The sequence below is a fragment of the Dermacentor variabilis genome, chromosome 1, assembly GCF_050947875.1.
Source record: "Dermacentor variabilis isolate Ectoservices chromosome 1, ASM5094787v1, whole genome shotgun sequence".
In the NCBI taxonomy this organism is placed as follows: domain Eukaryota; kingdom Metazoa; phylum Arthropoda; class Arachnida; order Ixodida; family Ixodidae; genus Dermacentor; species Dermacentor variabilis.
Genome location: NC_134568.1, coordinates 211,249,086 through 211,263,625, shown reverse-complemented (window position 1 = coordinate 211,263,625; position 14,540 = coordinate 211,249,086). Strand labels below are relative to the sequence as shown.

At 45.7% G+C, this 14,540-nt stretch overlaps 1 protein-coding gene across 2 annotated transcripts in view; it reads left to right on the top strand.

Annotated features, from left to right (window-relative positions):
* Positions 1-14,540, top strand: part of CkIIalpha (casein kinase II subunit alpha) — an 80,480-nt gene that overhangs the window by 41,122 nt on the left and 24,818 nt on the right. For both annotated transcript variants that reach the window (XM_075703988.1, XM_075703987.1), the window contains exons 6-9: positions 553-603; positions 1,233-1,460; positions 7,620-7,849; positions 7,928-8,076. In XM_075703988.1, the coding sequence (XP_075560103.1) occupies positions 553-603; positions 1,233-1,460; positions 7,620-7,849; positions 7,928-8,076 (658 nt within the window). The remainder of the gene's footprint in view (positions 1-552; positions 604-1,232; positions 1,461-7,619; positions 7,850-7,927; positions 8,077-14,540) is intronic.

Genomic DNA, 14,540 nt, shown 5'->3' with positions numbered 1-14,540 from the left:
TTGCTGAGGTGTGCCATTTTGTTTGGCCGCCTCAGCGCACCTTTGCTTGCCGATTCCCACTGCGCGTGGGATCTGCATGATTTTAAAGCGAGTTATCGGAGGAGTACCTGACCTCTGTGGAGTAAACAAGCGGAGAAAGCGCAGGTATGCCTTTCACATATTAGTACGTACCACACACTTGTATAAACGCACAGTGCCCAAGGAGCAGTGCCCCCACCAAAAGCAAGGACTGCCCTGAAGGCAACTTACAATACATACAATACATACAAGATGAGGATACGGAAAGAGCACATGAACACTCGGACACGGATGGCAGCACAATGTCTTTGCTGATGTGTTCTTGTCATGTCCTTTTCTCGTTTGTGCTACACTACTATTTAAAAATGGCTTACTAACAATCCGCAGACAACTGTAGAGGCAAGCTTTCAACCATTGCATACAGTCCAGTTGACTGCTCCATAGAGAAGGGAGATTTTACAGCTGTAGCCTAAAAATCTGAGTGAAATTTTTGTATAGCTGGTATGTAAAGCAGCTTTCTTTTTTCTCTTTCAGTCGAGGACACCTGCCCTTATATTTGAACATGTCAACAACACTGACTTCAAGGTAAGTTCATTTCAAGTGCAGTCTTGTATGTGGTAATCTTTAGCTTCCCGATAACTTTTGTACAATTACAAGATATTGTTAAGCTTTGAAAACAAAAATTTTGGAGCAGTTCGTTTTAACAATTCTAAATGTGTTCAATTTGTGTTATGCCAATCCCATGTTACTTTTGTACCTACCCTCACAAGATCTCACAAAACGAAACGTTTTGAAGCGCTCAGTTTCTACAATTCTGGATGTGTTAATTTGTGTTATTTTGATTTTTATTTGTCTTATATGAGTTAGTGAGTGGTAAATTGTCCTGCTTTCATGTTTTGTAACTTCTGCTTTGCATTGTCAAGTAGAAGTGTCGTACCTCAATACTTTAGTTGTTTAACCATTACAGTTTGGCGGCTACACTTCCACAAAGAAAAATTCAGTGCTGATTGTAACAATAAACTGGTGACCCTTTTGCATGACCTACAATTGTGTATTAGTTGACATCAGTAATGTCTTCTTTTACCCTACTGAACGATAATGTTCCACAAAAATAGTTTCTTAGAAGCTAACTGAATAGTTTACAATTATTGTATTCTGCCATCTTCCCGTACCTAACCGTGATCGAATTCGTGTGCATTCTTTTGGCCCTGCAGCAGCTGTACCAGACACTGACAGACTACGACATTCGCTACTACTTGTATGAGCTGCTCAAGGCACTGGACTACTCCCATTCAATGGGCATCATGCATCGTGACGTCAAGCCTCATAATGTGATGATTGACCATGAATGCAGACGTCTGCGCCTGATAGACTGGGGTCTCGCTGAATTCTACCACCCTGGCCAAGAGTACAACGTTCGAGTTGCATCCCGGTACTTCAAGGTACCGGCCCCAAATCATAAATTAATAACACGGAAATTTTTTGCGCAACTTTTTTTTTTTTTTTTTTTTTGGATGACTATTGACTTGGCAGTCATGGTATGAATCCTCAATTTCTAGAATGTGCAAGAAATAATTTTAATTTTTAGCAACGTGTTCAGATTGTGCGTTAAATGCAGTGAGGGTTTGTAGGCTAAACCAATGTTGCTGCAGTAGGTGGTGGTGATCGCATATCGCAAGCCAGTTGCAGTGGGTGGAATGGAACTGCACCATACTGTGGAAAGGTAGCAGGTGCTTGAATTATTTCTGTACCACAAAATTTGACCCACTTGAAGAAAACACACATGCACACACAAAGAAAAAGCATAGCAGCCAGCACAATGTACATTCTGAAGTCACCAAAAATTTGGTAGGCTCTCCTGTAGCCGACATCTAGATGCATATCGTTGTGAAAATTTCTACAGCACGAGCTGCTGACGTGCGCCGAGCTGGTGGAGCTTGAGAGGCCCGAGATGCACGTTGTTGTCTTTGCGGCTTCCCCAAGGTTATTTTTCAACTCCTCAAATTCAGCCTGGGTAAACAGCTTCTTCGGTCGGGGAATGTTGGCGGACATTTTGATGAGCCTACTTGGCAAGAATCGTTGTGGTACGACGCACCGACGATTTGATGCACTATGTTGTTTTCTTTCTGTGTAGTGCTTTGATACAGCTACAAGAAATCGAAATGAAATAAAGCTGGTGGGCCCCGTGAGAATACGATGCTTCCAGAGCAAAACATAAGGCTCACTTTGAGCCGCCTGCAGCAGGAAGTGGTTGGATGTTTGGGTTATCGCCTATAAAAGTGTTCAGTTCGCTTCCAATGGCAGTATGAAACAGAAAGGTGAAGAAGCTTATCAAAAGAGAAACTGAGTGCGTGCCAGCATCGTACCTGTACTTGGCGAAGCTGCTGTTGCAGGCACCTACTGCTCTCAATTGCGTGTGCCTTATTACTTTTCGTGTTCATATCGAATTCTAGTGGTGGGAACATGTATCATAAGATCCCACTTTGGTGATGTTCTGAACACTGGTGGCTAGATTGCATTTTCCAGGAACGTATTAACTGGTATAAAAGAAGTGTAACTATGTTCGGTCATTTATATTTTCAATCCTTCATGTTGGTGGCGTGAAATCATATGAAATGTGATCATATCAATGAGGTTCTACTGGCTTGTGTTCTGTTAGGTTTCTGCTCACATAACCCTCAAATGCCATTCAGGGAAGCATGCAAGGCATCTACCAACTGGGAAAACCGGGAATTATCAGGGATATTGAATAGTCTGGAAATACTCAGGGAAAACTCAGGGAATTTGTGCTTTCTATCAGGGAAAATTAGCTGTCATTTTATTGAAAGGGAACGAAAGTCGCGGTAATGCTGGCTCAGGTCACACAGAGGAATTGTAACGAATAGTCTTTGACGCCGTGTCGTCGGCTGGGGGAGTTCCCAGTGTACAGTCAACGACCGACATTCCGGGCGCCCGATAATTAGGATGGATTCGCGGCACCACCACGTACCTCATAGACTCACTGTATAGGAATGTCTGAAATTTTGGACGCAAGAACCCTTTGCCGCCCGATTTTCCTAACTTTTTGTTGTGACCGCAGGTCCAAAACGGTATAACCCAAAGCCACCACTGCTGCCATTTTGATTACCTCGCCGCCTCAAACCAGCACTCTCGCACACAGATCCGCTGGCAGCTGTAGCCACTAACGCCACAATGCTAGACCTAGCTGCTTCCACGTTTGCTATTAAGCTTCTTTCTGTTTAGTGCTGTGTTTTTTCATTGAAAGAATTCGCCGCTGTCAGCACTGAGTCTTTGTAATCTTCGCGATTGGCTTCGAAGCGTCTTCGCAGTCCATAGGCAGTCCAAAAAATGGGACGTTGACTGTCCACCTGAACAAGAGGATGCTTCAAATGGTTTGTGGGGCGAACGCGCGGTGCAAGGAGGACGAGAACAGGAAGGACCTACATATTGAGGAATGAATGGAAAAGGAAGTGTGCCGCTGCTTCTTTGAAGGAGCTTAAAGGAGCACTGACACAAAAATTTGAAGTCGAGATAACTTGTGAGATCGATTTAGTTGGTCACACACACATCGTCTATAAAATATCAGCGGCGAATATCGCTTAGAACACATTTAAAATCAATTTTAAAGTATGTGCGCCCAGCCAACCGCAAAACAGAGCACCTCGCGACATTGACATCAACCGGGATTGTAAATAGCCAAGAAAACGCTACGTCATGTGGATACGTCACGAATTTTCGTTGGCTGCCATGCGGCTTACATGTGCTTTTCTCCTCTGTTGTTGCTTCTTCTAGCTGTTGTACTCGTAGTGGGACGCTCTCCGTGTCGCTGCAACTGCAGTTTTTGTCGTGTCCATCGGGATATTTCCCACACTATCAGCTTGACTGCGCTGCCACAACGTTCAACGCCGATTTGTTGTGTCTTACCATTGATTGTGGCCGATGCGAGGGTTTTGTTAAGGTTCGTCCTCGCCATCGCCGGCCGCAATATCTGAGTCGCTAAGTGATTGGCCACATCTAAACATGGCGCGATTTTCCGTTGCATCTGTAGTACGGCGCGCCGTGTGCGACTTGCCGCGTGCGGCGATTCGGGACACATTGTACAGTCGCGATCAATTTGAAGGTGATCGCTCGAGCGGCGACCAAAAGTAGGAGCAGCGCCACGTTACGTCATCACCGTCGGTCGAGAGGGAAACATCAGATAGCTCCCCTCTCTCTCTCTTTTGGTGTTCCGTGAAAAGCTGTCACTCCCGTCACCGTTCACGGCATAACCTGCGAATTCATTTCGATTGCGTTATGAGCTTTTGCACAGAGGCGTCACTGTTAGCCAAGATATGCATGAGGAAGCGACGCACACAGATCATTGCCATGAAAGGGAAACAAAGACAAAAAATGTGGCGAGTTGGTCTTGGGGGTGATGGTTGCAGCCCGGAAGAGCATAATAGGGGAAAGAGGCAGAGCAATTTTTATCTTCGCAGTTCCGAAATCGGCCGCTATGCTGCTTGGAAGGCCCGCCGGTGGATGCTCGCGCGATCACCTTCAAATTGATCGCGACTGTACAATTGAGCGAGCGGCGGCCCAGAACCGGCGCCCCTGCGTGGAAGTTCGGAATCCTGCGTAACTTCGAACAGAAAGTCAAAGCAACCTTATTTGCACAGCTATCTTGTTTGAAACAAACGATGACAATATAAACACGTCTATGCGAGCACTGTAGACGTGTTTCCGCAAGGCCGCGTCAGCAGTGTCGGATCCGTTGACAGCCGCCGATGGCCAAGAGCTGAATCCGACACCGGTTGCGCTTGTGACACGATCGTTTGCAGCTCGTATAATGAAGCGCCTATGTTAGTCGGCACAACGTGTACACAGTTATGTCACGCTTAAATTGCAGCACATTTGATTTCTTTGGCGCCAACAGAAGCGAACGAGCATGCCAAGCGAGCTTGCGATCGCTGGGAGACGATGTAGGCCTAGCTCGCCGGCCGTGTATCCGGGGCCCGAGGGTCCTTGCGATGCGTCCGCAGCTCGTAATAAAGCGCCTAAATTCGTCAGCACAATCAATGCCTGAACACTTGTTTCTCTTAAGTGAAAATACGGTTAGTTTTCCCGGAGCCGTTAGTAGCGATGAGTAAACAGGCCAGTCAGGCGAGCCGCTTCGTATACAGACGATTGCTGGCGCGTCTGCGCTTACCGCGTCCGAGTATAAATCACGCCAACGATTTACTATTTCGCACAACGCTTTTTAACTCGCACTCTTTCGAGTTCACTTTATTCTAGGAGTTATTTCGTGTCAAAAACAAATTGTAGCCCATTTATGCGCCGTCGTCAGCGGCGAAAGAGGCCCGCGTTTCGACCAGAAAAAAAAAGACATGATCGGAGCAGCGAGGCGCCCGCTCGCCGGCCCCGCCCCGCTGGGTCAACCACGTGGCCATGACGTTCACGCTACCGGCGCTGTCATTGGCTGCGGTCGTCCGACCGATGCGGCAGTCTCATGACAATACGTCATGGCTTTTTGCGAACACGTGACCACTTTGTTTACACTCCCGTTTGCCCCATCTCGCTCTCTGGAACCGAAACTTCGACTGGTCGCTACAAAAAAGACTGCAAATAATTAACTGTCGCGCTCTGAAGTAAATGAGGTTTCGTGCCGTGATTACTGGGTCATTAACTACTTATTAAAGCAGAAAAAACCACGTGGATTTTTTTTGTGTCAGTACTCCTTTAAGCTCAAAAAACAGCGTTGGCTGAAGCTGAGATGCAGGTGTCCCACTATCCAAATCAAAATAAACTATTTAAAGCAGTGAAACGCAACACTGAGGCGTTGTGTGCAGGCTGAGAGTATTTCAGGACACATCGTTTTCTTGGTAATAGCGCAAAGGGACACAGACAGAAGGAAGAAACAAAACACGGGTGCCCGTGTTGTTTCTTCCTTTTGTCCATGTCCCTTTGGGCTGTTACCAAAAGTATGATGAAGCCTAACCAACTCGACCACCTTGCTATCATGCTTCAGCATATGTCAGGACAGTTGAGGCTGACTTACCAGCTGTTGAGAGAGAATCTCACTTGTGACAAAGTTTGTCCTTATGCCAATGAGCTTGCTGTTAGTCGCCGACCGATTTTCCGGACTCCAAAAATTCGGACATGCCCGATTATTCGGTCAGCTTCGCGGCACCGCCATTCTCCCCATAGACCATAATGTATAACAACTGCCGAAAGTTCGGACACCTTGGAACCTCACGTCCGATTTTTCGGACACTCCTTTAGCTAACTCGGTCGAGAGCACCATGCACCGACTCTGACCGGTGCATGGTTCGATTTGCTGAACGCCATTTTTGTTTTGAACGGAGCTTCCTTGCTGCCCCACGAAGTGGCGCTACTAGAAATCCCCGCTCATCATCATCGTTTCTGCCGGGTTAGATAGAGCGGCTCTGCAGCAGTTCCGGTTTCAGCTTAGTAAGCCATGTCAAGACAATCCAGCAGCTGATTTGTTTCCTCGCGCAAGACGCTGCGAGCAGGCCGCGTTTTTCGTTTGTGGGACTGGTGTCTGCACGGTGGTGTTTGCTTTGTGTGCTGTGTCGAGGTTTCGGTGATCCAACGCGGCATACGTAAACATCGCGTCAAGGGTCTAATGGTGCCGGCAAGCGGGCGCCGGGAGGCCTAAGATTTGTCGCCTTCCGATGTGCTCCCTACTGACGCGGAAAATGTTCTGCCGAGACCTGCGCAGTGGTGGCATTGCGATTCCGGACACCCGTCTCATGTGACAGTTTCATAGGTGCTGACACTGCTGTATTGACATGCGCAGAACTCGACGACGGCAAGATCATTCGTTAGGTTTCTGCTGCACCGCCGGACGATGACTCCGATTTGGAAGATGACGCACCATGTGCTACGCCGCCGTCGCATGCGGAGCGTGTACAAGCAGTGACTTGCTTTCAGCCGCCAATAGTGACCGTACGACCCTCTCCGAGATTCAGGCTTATCTGATTGCGCGTAAACAAAACAGCGTGCAACGGCGCATTCACGATTTCTTCCAAGGCTACTACCGAGCCCGAATAAGTGCGTGGAAATAAAGGATTTCATTTTTTTTTCTTAATCTGCTTTTTCGGACACCTGTTTATTCGGACATTTTCGCAGTCCGCGTGAGGTCCGAATAAACGGTCGGCGACTGTAGTTGTTAGAAATAGCTCATGCTCGAAAATATTGGTTTCTGTATGCATGTCCATTTTATTCGTATTTGAAAATGTTAGACTCATTTGCAATGGGGGTTTACCATGTTTTTCGAATATATTTTATTCACTGTGCATCTTACGAACCCCTCCCTTCTGTTTTCTCTTTGAATAAAATAAACACTGCTCCTTAATATCCAAACTTGATTAAGTCATTTAAAAAAATTTTAGCATGCTTACTATGGAGTAAAAGCATTGGACGACATGGTGCCAGCTGTCTTGACATAAAGCAAAGTTCTGTGTCACTCAGGGAATTTTGCAAAGGCACCCAGGGAAAACCTGGAAAACTCTGGGAATTTAGAGGTGTCAACTTGCTGGACATCCTGAACGTGGTTTGAGGACCCCTGGTCTAAAAGATGCATGTGTGCTGCGACTTTGCAGGGTCCGGAGCTGTTGGTGGACTACCAGATGTATGACTATTCCCTGGACATGTGGAGTCTCGGCTGTATGTTAGCCTCGATGATCTTCCGCAGAGAACCTTTCTTTCATGGCCATGACAACTACGACCAGTTGGTGCGCATTGCCAAGGTGCTAGGCACTGAGGAACTTTTTGAATACCTTGAAAAGTACCAGGCTGAGTTGGACCCTCGGTTCAATGATATCCTTGGAAGGTTGGTATCTTGCTATTATTGCTTGCTCATGGAGCAGGAGTACTTGATATCTTAACTGGTGTTTGATTTTAACTACAGGCATTCACGCAAACGGTGGGAGCGCTTTGTGCATAGTGAAAACCAGCATTTGGTAACCCCAGAGGCCCTGGACTTCCTGGACAAACTTCTTCGCTATGACCATCAAGAGCGCCTAACTGCCAGAGAAGCCATGGAGCATCCTTATTTCTGTGAGGCTCATTTCTTTTTTTGCATGCAGTGGCAATTTTTCTGCTATGTTGCACACAAGAGTAGGACCCAGTGTCTTTCCTATGTAAATGTTATTTCCTAAATTCAGCCAGAGGGTGGTAAACTTCCAGTTTGGGAGTGGTAAGCAATAAGTATTAGTTTTTTTCTTTTTGAAGTAAATATTTGTAGTCATTGGTTTAACTCTTTCCGCACTGTGGACAAAATGGGTGTTGTTTATAGGTTACACTAGATTCTTTTTTTCTGAAGAAAGTATTAGACCCAAAATATTGTGCATTACATGACAGCAAAGCACAATGAATGTGCTTTTCAGGCGTTAAACTTTTATTGAGATTTACGTCATCAAAAAATATAAATTGCCAAAAACAAGATCGTAAAATTAACTTTCACAAAACTTGTAAAGGTACACTCTTATATATAAAAATCAGCAAAATTTCTTAGTTGCGGGCAGATTTTTTGGACTCCGAAATTTGGATTTGATGGGGGTGGGGGAGGGGGATATTCCAGACTTCATAAATGCACCGTCAGGGTTCCCATAGAGCTAATGCATTTTCACGGCTGATTTTTCGAACAAATTTAGGCCCCAAAGTTAGATTTTTCTGACTAAATCTCTCGTTCCGAGCCACGCTCCCCAGACTTAGAGGCCACCATGTTGGATTTTCCGCTGGTTTGGCCAGGATTGGCTTTCAGTGGCCTGCTTTATAACCATGTCCGCTCTTTCTTAGCTGACAAAACGCTCCAGGGGACGGCACCTTTTTGTTTCTTTTCTGAGTGAACACATTTGGCACAATCACTTAATGCGAATTAGTTTTTTTGTTTTTTTAAGTTTCAGTTTTGGTGTCTCAGAGATCTGGCATCTTTGTGTGTGTTAGCGCGGCTTCGCAGTTGTGTGATCGGTATCACCTCATATGTCTTCGCGAGAGCCAAGTGGTTTGAAGAAATGTGGCTCGTTTCTTCTACGTCCATGGTGATCTCTGGCGATCTCCAGCAATGGAGACAGCCAATACGGTGATGCTCGTGTCAGATTTTATACAGAGGCTATGTCACTCTTGTGCAAATCCAAGCAAATCTCATTGCCATCAATCATAGTGGGAAGCAGGGCATTAAAAGATTTTAAGCTGCTGTGAGCCTAATAAATTTAATTTTTTGGGGTGAACAAGTTTTTCGAACTGTTAGATTTTTAGACAATGTTTGGTCCGCACGAGGTCCGGGAAATTGGTCGGCGACTGTATACAATATGTTTCTCCAATCTGTGTGTCGGAATGGAACGAAAATGAAGCATGAGAAAAAATGACACTTTTGACTGAAACGAAAACGTAACTGAAACATTATTTATTATTTTGTTTCGGAGTGAAACCGAAATATTTATCTGTTTTCGTTTCAAGGGGAAAAGTTGGCAATAAGTAACCGGTGTTGGACAACGTCAGAATTGATGTGCATCTCGGGAATCTGCATAAGCACGTATCTCAGGCAGTAGTAGTGCAATCAATAGCCGGTCAAGCGCTCCACTAATCTAAGCCTACCGTTCGGTGCACTAGCAGATTAGCATCGTAGCAAAACTGAAGGCTTGCGCACTGGAGACCTTATCATTGTTTTCTATGGGCACAACACTTTGTTACCGAACCTTTATCGGAACAGTGGTGTCGCATTTCGGTGAGTACATGCGATGACATGCTGCTTCTGAGGGCATGCTCAGTGCCTTGACTGAGGGCACGCGGCATTCTCATAACCCATGAGTTCAGGAGGCTAGCTCCACTGCATAGGAAGACTCTCTCCACTCGCCCCGTCTAGCCTCCGCAAGCGAAATTCCTTCCCTGCGTTCTCCCATGCCGGACCTCGAGCACGCGTGGCACATACGTCACGGGCCCCACCTTCACTTTTTATTCCTCTTGCTTTCTTTTTTTTCCCGGCGATGCGCATTTCCGCTGGCTGCGTTGCGCGCGAGCTGTTGTCGTTTTGCGCAGTGCACGATTTTGCTCGCTGTGCACAAGGACACATGACTAGTGGTATAATTCAGTGCTACAGTCGAACCCACTTATAACACTATTCAAGAGCCATGAAAATTGCATCGTTAGAACCGATAATTGTTATAGCCGGGCTGCATGAAAAAAATCAAAATAGGAGGATGGCAGAGCTAATGCAAGAAAGCTGTGGCGGGGAGGCCTGTTCCCCTCCCCACAACCTTTCTCCATCTGGGTGTTGATTGTGTTCACTTGTTTAACTGCTTCCTGGACGGTCCGATCGCGTGTAACAAGCTGCGGCTGTTGGCATTAAAGAATGGCACTGCTGTAACAACTGCATAGAGCGATACGCTTGGCCTAGCTGCTTTGATGTTCACCGTTAAGCTTCTTGCCATTTTGTGCCACGTTTTTCATAGAAAGAATTTGCCGCTGTCAGCAATGGCACCGACTGCGCCTTTGGGGTCCTCACGATTGGCTTCTAAGCTCGGAAAGCATGGCACGTTGCACAATGCCAGCTTCCTAAACTCAGCTTCGCCTCAGTACACTAATGTTACGTGGTGAAGCATACACGAAAGTATTGCGGTGAAGCATAACAAGTGTGGGAAGGGGCAATTGTCACGGGACGCAGTATGTATTTCTTAATTATATACATGTGAACCCACCATCTACTTTCACAGTACGAGCACAGATATGCCTAATAGGTGTACTGGCAGGCCTTCAGAGCTTTTTGGGATGTGCGTGTGGCGAGTTGAGCCCTTATAGGCACTAAAAGACATGCATTCATTTTTTTGAACTGCTCTTATTTTCGGGCGTTTTCGGGCCCCTAGGGAGTCAGAAAAATCGGATGTTGACTCTGCAACTGACTAAGAGGATGCATCAAGTGGTTTGTGGGGTGAAGTCACGGCGGAAGGACTACGAGAACAGAAATGACCTGCGCATTGAAAAATTAATGGGAAAGGAAGTGTGCCGCCGCTTCCTTCAAAGAGTTTGAGTCCAAAAAATAGTGTAGGCTGATGCTGAGATAGAGGTGTTCCTCATCCAAACCAAAATAAACTCTTCAAAGCAGTGAAGCGCAACACTGAGGCGCTGTGTGTGGGCTGATAGTATGTCAGAATAGTATAGGTTGACTGACCAGCTGTTGAGAGGTAATCTCACTTGTGAGAAAATTCAGGCCTCATGCCAATGAGCTTGCTATCAGTTGATAGAAATAACTCGTATTCAGAAATATTTGCTTCTGTATGCACCTCCTTTTTATTTGTATTTGAGCATGTTCAACTCGATTTGCAATGGGTTTTTCCATTTTTTTCTAAGATATTTTATTCACTGTGCATTTTACTAACTGTGCCCCTGTGTTTTTTTTTTTTCTTTGAACAATATAAATACTACTCCTCGCTATTCAAATGGGACTGAGTCGGTTTTTATTTTTTAACATGTTTACTAGAGAGTGACAGCATCGGGTGACGTCGTGTCAACCCGTCTTGACACAAAACGAAGTTCTGTGTCACTCAGGCAATTTAGTGAAGGAATTTGGGGAAAACCTGGAAAACTCGGGGAATATGGAGATGTCAACTTGGTAGACACCCTCTCAAGTTATTTTGAAGGTGGCACCACCACACTTGAGGATGTAAACAGCCTATTTAGCATCACAGGGCAGGCATTTCCGGACAAATCAAGGTCCGGGGGTTTGAAAGCGGGACAGGACGCTGTCCCACGCAAGAGCTACGGGACTACAGCGGTAAAAGTAAGACCGGTCGCGCCTAAATTGGGACATCTGGTCACATTATTTATATACTATCTCTTTGTGTCTTGTAATGTAACTTGCCTTATTCCGTTACATGGAGAACATATTTCACAAGACAGGTGTTCAGTGGGCTGTGTTCCTCAGAAAATTGCAATTTATCCTCTGATGCCCAGCAGAAGTTCTCATTGATTGAGCCTATGCATAGCCTACAGGGCAGTATTTGTCGCCTGTATATTCCTTAAATGACAGCTTTAAGTGACTCTTGTAGCAGGATTTGTACGTCACCTTGAAATCCTGGAAAACCCTGAATTCGGTAAAAGAGATAAAGGGCCCTTAAAACTCCTTGAAAATAAAGTTTGTCAGCATGTTACACTCCTGTAACACGTGAAGGTGAAAGCCTGCTGCACACATGGTAATGCATTAAGTTATAGGATCAGAGGGGTGAGACTTCTTGCAAGACATAATAAGCCGCAGTGTGAAGTAAACGTATGGTGGTGTAGGTCCACCTCCTCAAGGACACATGCGAGTACATAATACGCTACCTAAGGGTTCTTTCATTCTTTGTTCTTTCTTTGCTTCATTATTTCTGTCCTTTGTTCTTTCTTTCGTTTCTTCATTCATATTCAGCCATTCCTGATATTTTTTGTCTCACTGGACTAGATGCTGCTTTTTCCAGATATGTGCCATTGCAATGAGCCACTTAATAAATGTGCTCCTTGAATTCCTTGAAAAGCAGGGGTGGTAGCTGACTCTTGAACCTTCAAGGCAACAAACTCTGCATCGGGGCTCTACCATGGACATTGCCTGTTCGCAAATGATCTTAGATATTTTTTTTAATTATTGTTAAGCGTTGCAGTGTGGCATGTCTTCACCCAGCGGTAGACTTGTTTAAATCATGGAGCTAGGTGAAGCCAGATGAAGCAACCCAGTAGAGAACACTACTTTAAAGTGAAGCTTTCTTTGACTCTTCCTTTGACTTTCCCACTGCTGCTGCTGTCTGGCACACCGTGTAGGGGGGTGGTCGAGAGCGTATGTCAAGAGCGCGGCAGAGAGTAAAGGCGACGCGAGTTGCGGGATCGAATCCCTGCCCCTACGGCTGTATTTCGGTGGGGGCAAAATGCAAAAACACCCATGGGTACTTAGATGTAGGTGCACATTAAAGAACCCCAGGTGGTCCAAATTTCCGGGGTCCTCCACTACGGCGTGCCTCATAATCAGACTGTGGTTTTTACACGTAAAATTCCATAATTTAATTTTAATTTTAAAGGAGATACGAGAGACTTGCTTGGGCCTTTGCACTGCATCGAATGTGCACAATGCCCTCTGGAGCTCCCTGGGCGTTGTCGCATTAGCCTCTTGACAGCTGTAATTACCGTGACCCCTGCAAAAGAATTGCAGAAATTTCAGTGCATACCTTTCTACTAACGTGCAAGTCCAGAGTTAAGCTAGGTAGAATGGCCGAGAGGAGGAGGGAGAGGAGACACAGAATGGGTAGAACCAATGCAGTCGCGAAACGAGCGAGTAACAGCCTTGCCACTTTTCACTCTCAGTTCTCATACAGGGGGGGGTGGGGCTAGATTGGGAAAAGGTGACATGAGAAAGCAAGGAAATGCTACTGCTATAGACATGACTGTGGTTGCGGCCAAAGGGTATAAATTTAAGTTCCAGGCACGGTACGTTTCTGATATTTCTTAAAAACACCATGGAAATTTGTCAAGCAGACAACTTGCGCAGGGCATGCAAAAGCAGAGACGCATTGAAGTGCACCTTAGTGTCTAGGCGACACTATGGAAGCAGTCGCACGCCAAATCAACACTTCTGTGCCCGCCGTGGTAGCTTTGCGGCTATGGCATTGCTTGAGGTTGCAGTTTTTGATCCTGACCACAGCAGCCGCATTTCGACGGGGGAAAAATAAAAAACGCTTGTGCACTTAGATTTAGGGACACTTTAGAAAACACCACGGTGACAAAATTCATCTGCAGTCCGCCACTATGGCATGCCTCATAATCCAATTTTGGTTTTGGTACGTACAGCCCCATAATTCAATTAATGTTTAATACTTCTGCCCCGATGTAATGTGCCATGTGAGGCAATGGCAAAACTCAACCCTCTCAGTGGTCATGAAGTATGGTGCCCAATGCTTCAAGCAAACAGCTCCCCGTGTGTTCTGTGTACTACGCAGACAAACAGCAGTGCTGCAGCCAAGTGAATGTTTAACATAACCTCGCCACTCTCGTGTTGGACTTAAAGATGAAGAAATGAAACGTTTGACGACAACGTCTTGCTTCAATTGCCAAGCAACGCAGACAGCATAGAAAGCTTCGCCTACATAGATTCTCACACTGCAGGGGATCTCCACATTCTTTTGTTGTTGTTTTGTTGGCTCACCGCAACTATCATGGCTACATTTTTGAGCCCTGGGGTCTAGAAATGTCTGGTGGAAAGTAAGTTTCAGCCATTCGGCTTTAACACAGTGAGTACCTTTGCGTGGGTCAAGCGGGACACTACTAACCATCATGCTGGAAGGTGATTGACATCATTACAATGTAAAATTTATCTTTTAAAAGCCCCCTAAAGAGCTCTAGGCTTACATCCACCTCAGCAGCTGCTCAACTGCAAAAAATTACAGCAAAGAAGGAGATATTGCTATTTTTCATTGTGTGTGTGTGTGTGTGTGTGTGTGTGTGTGTGTGTGTGTGTGTGTGTGTGTGTGTGTGTGTGTGTGTGTGTGTGTGTGTGTGTGTGT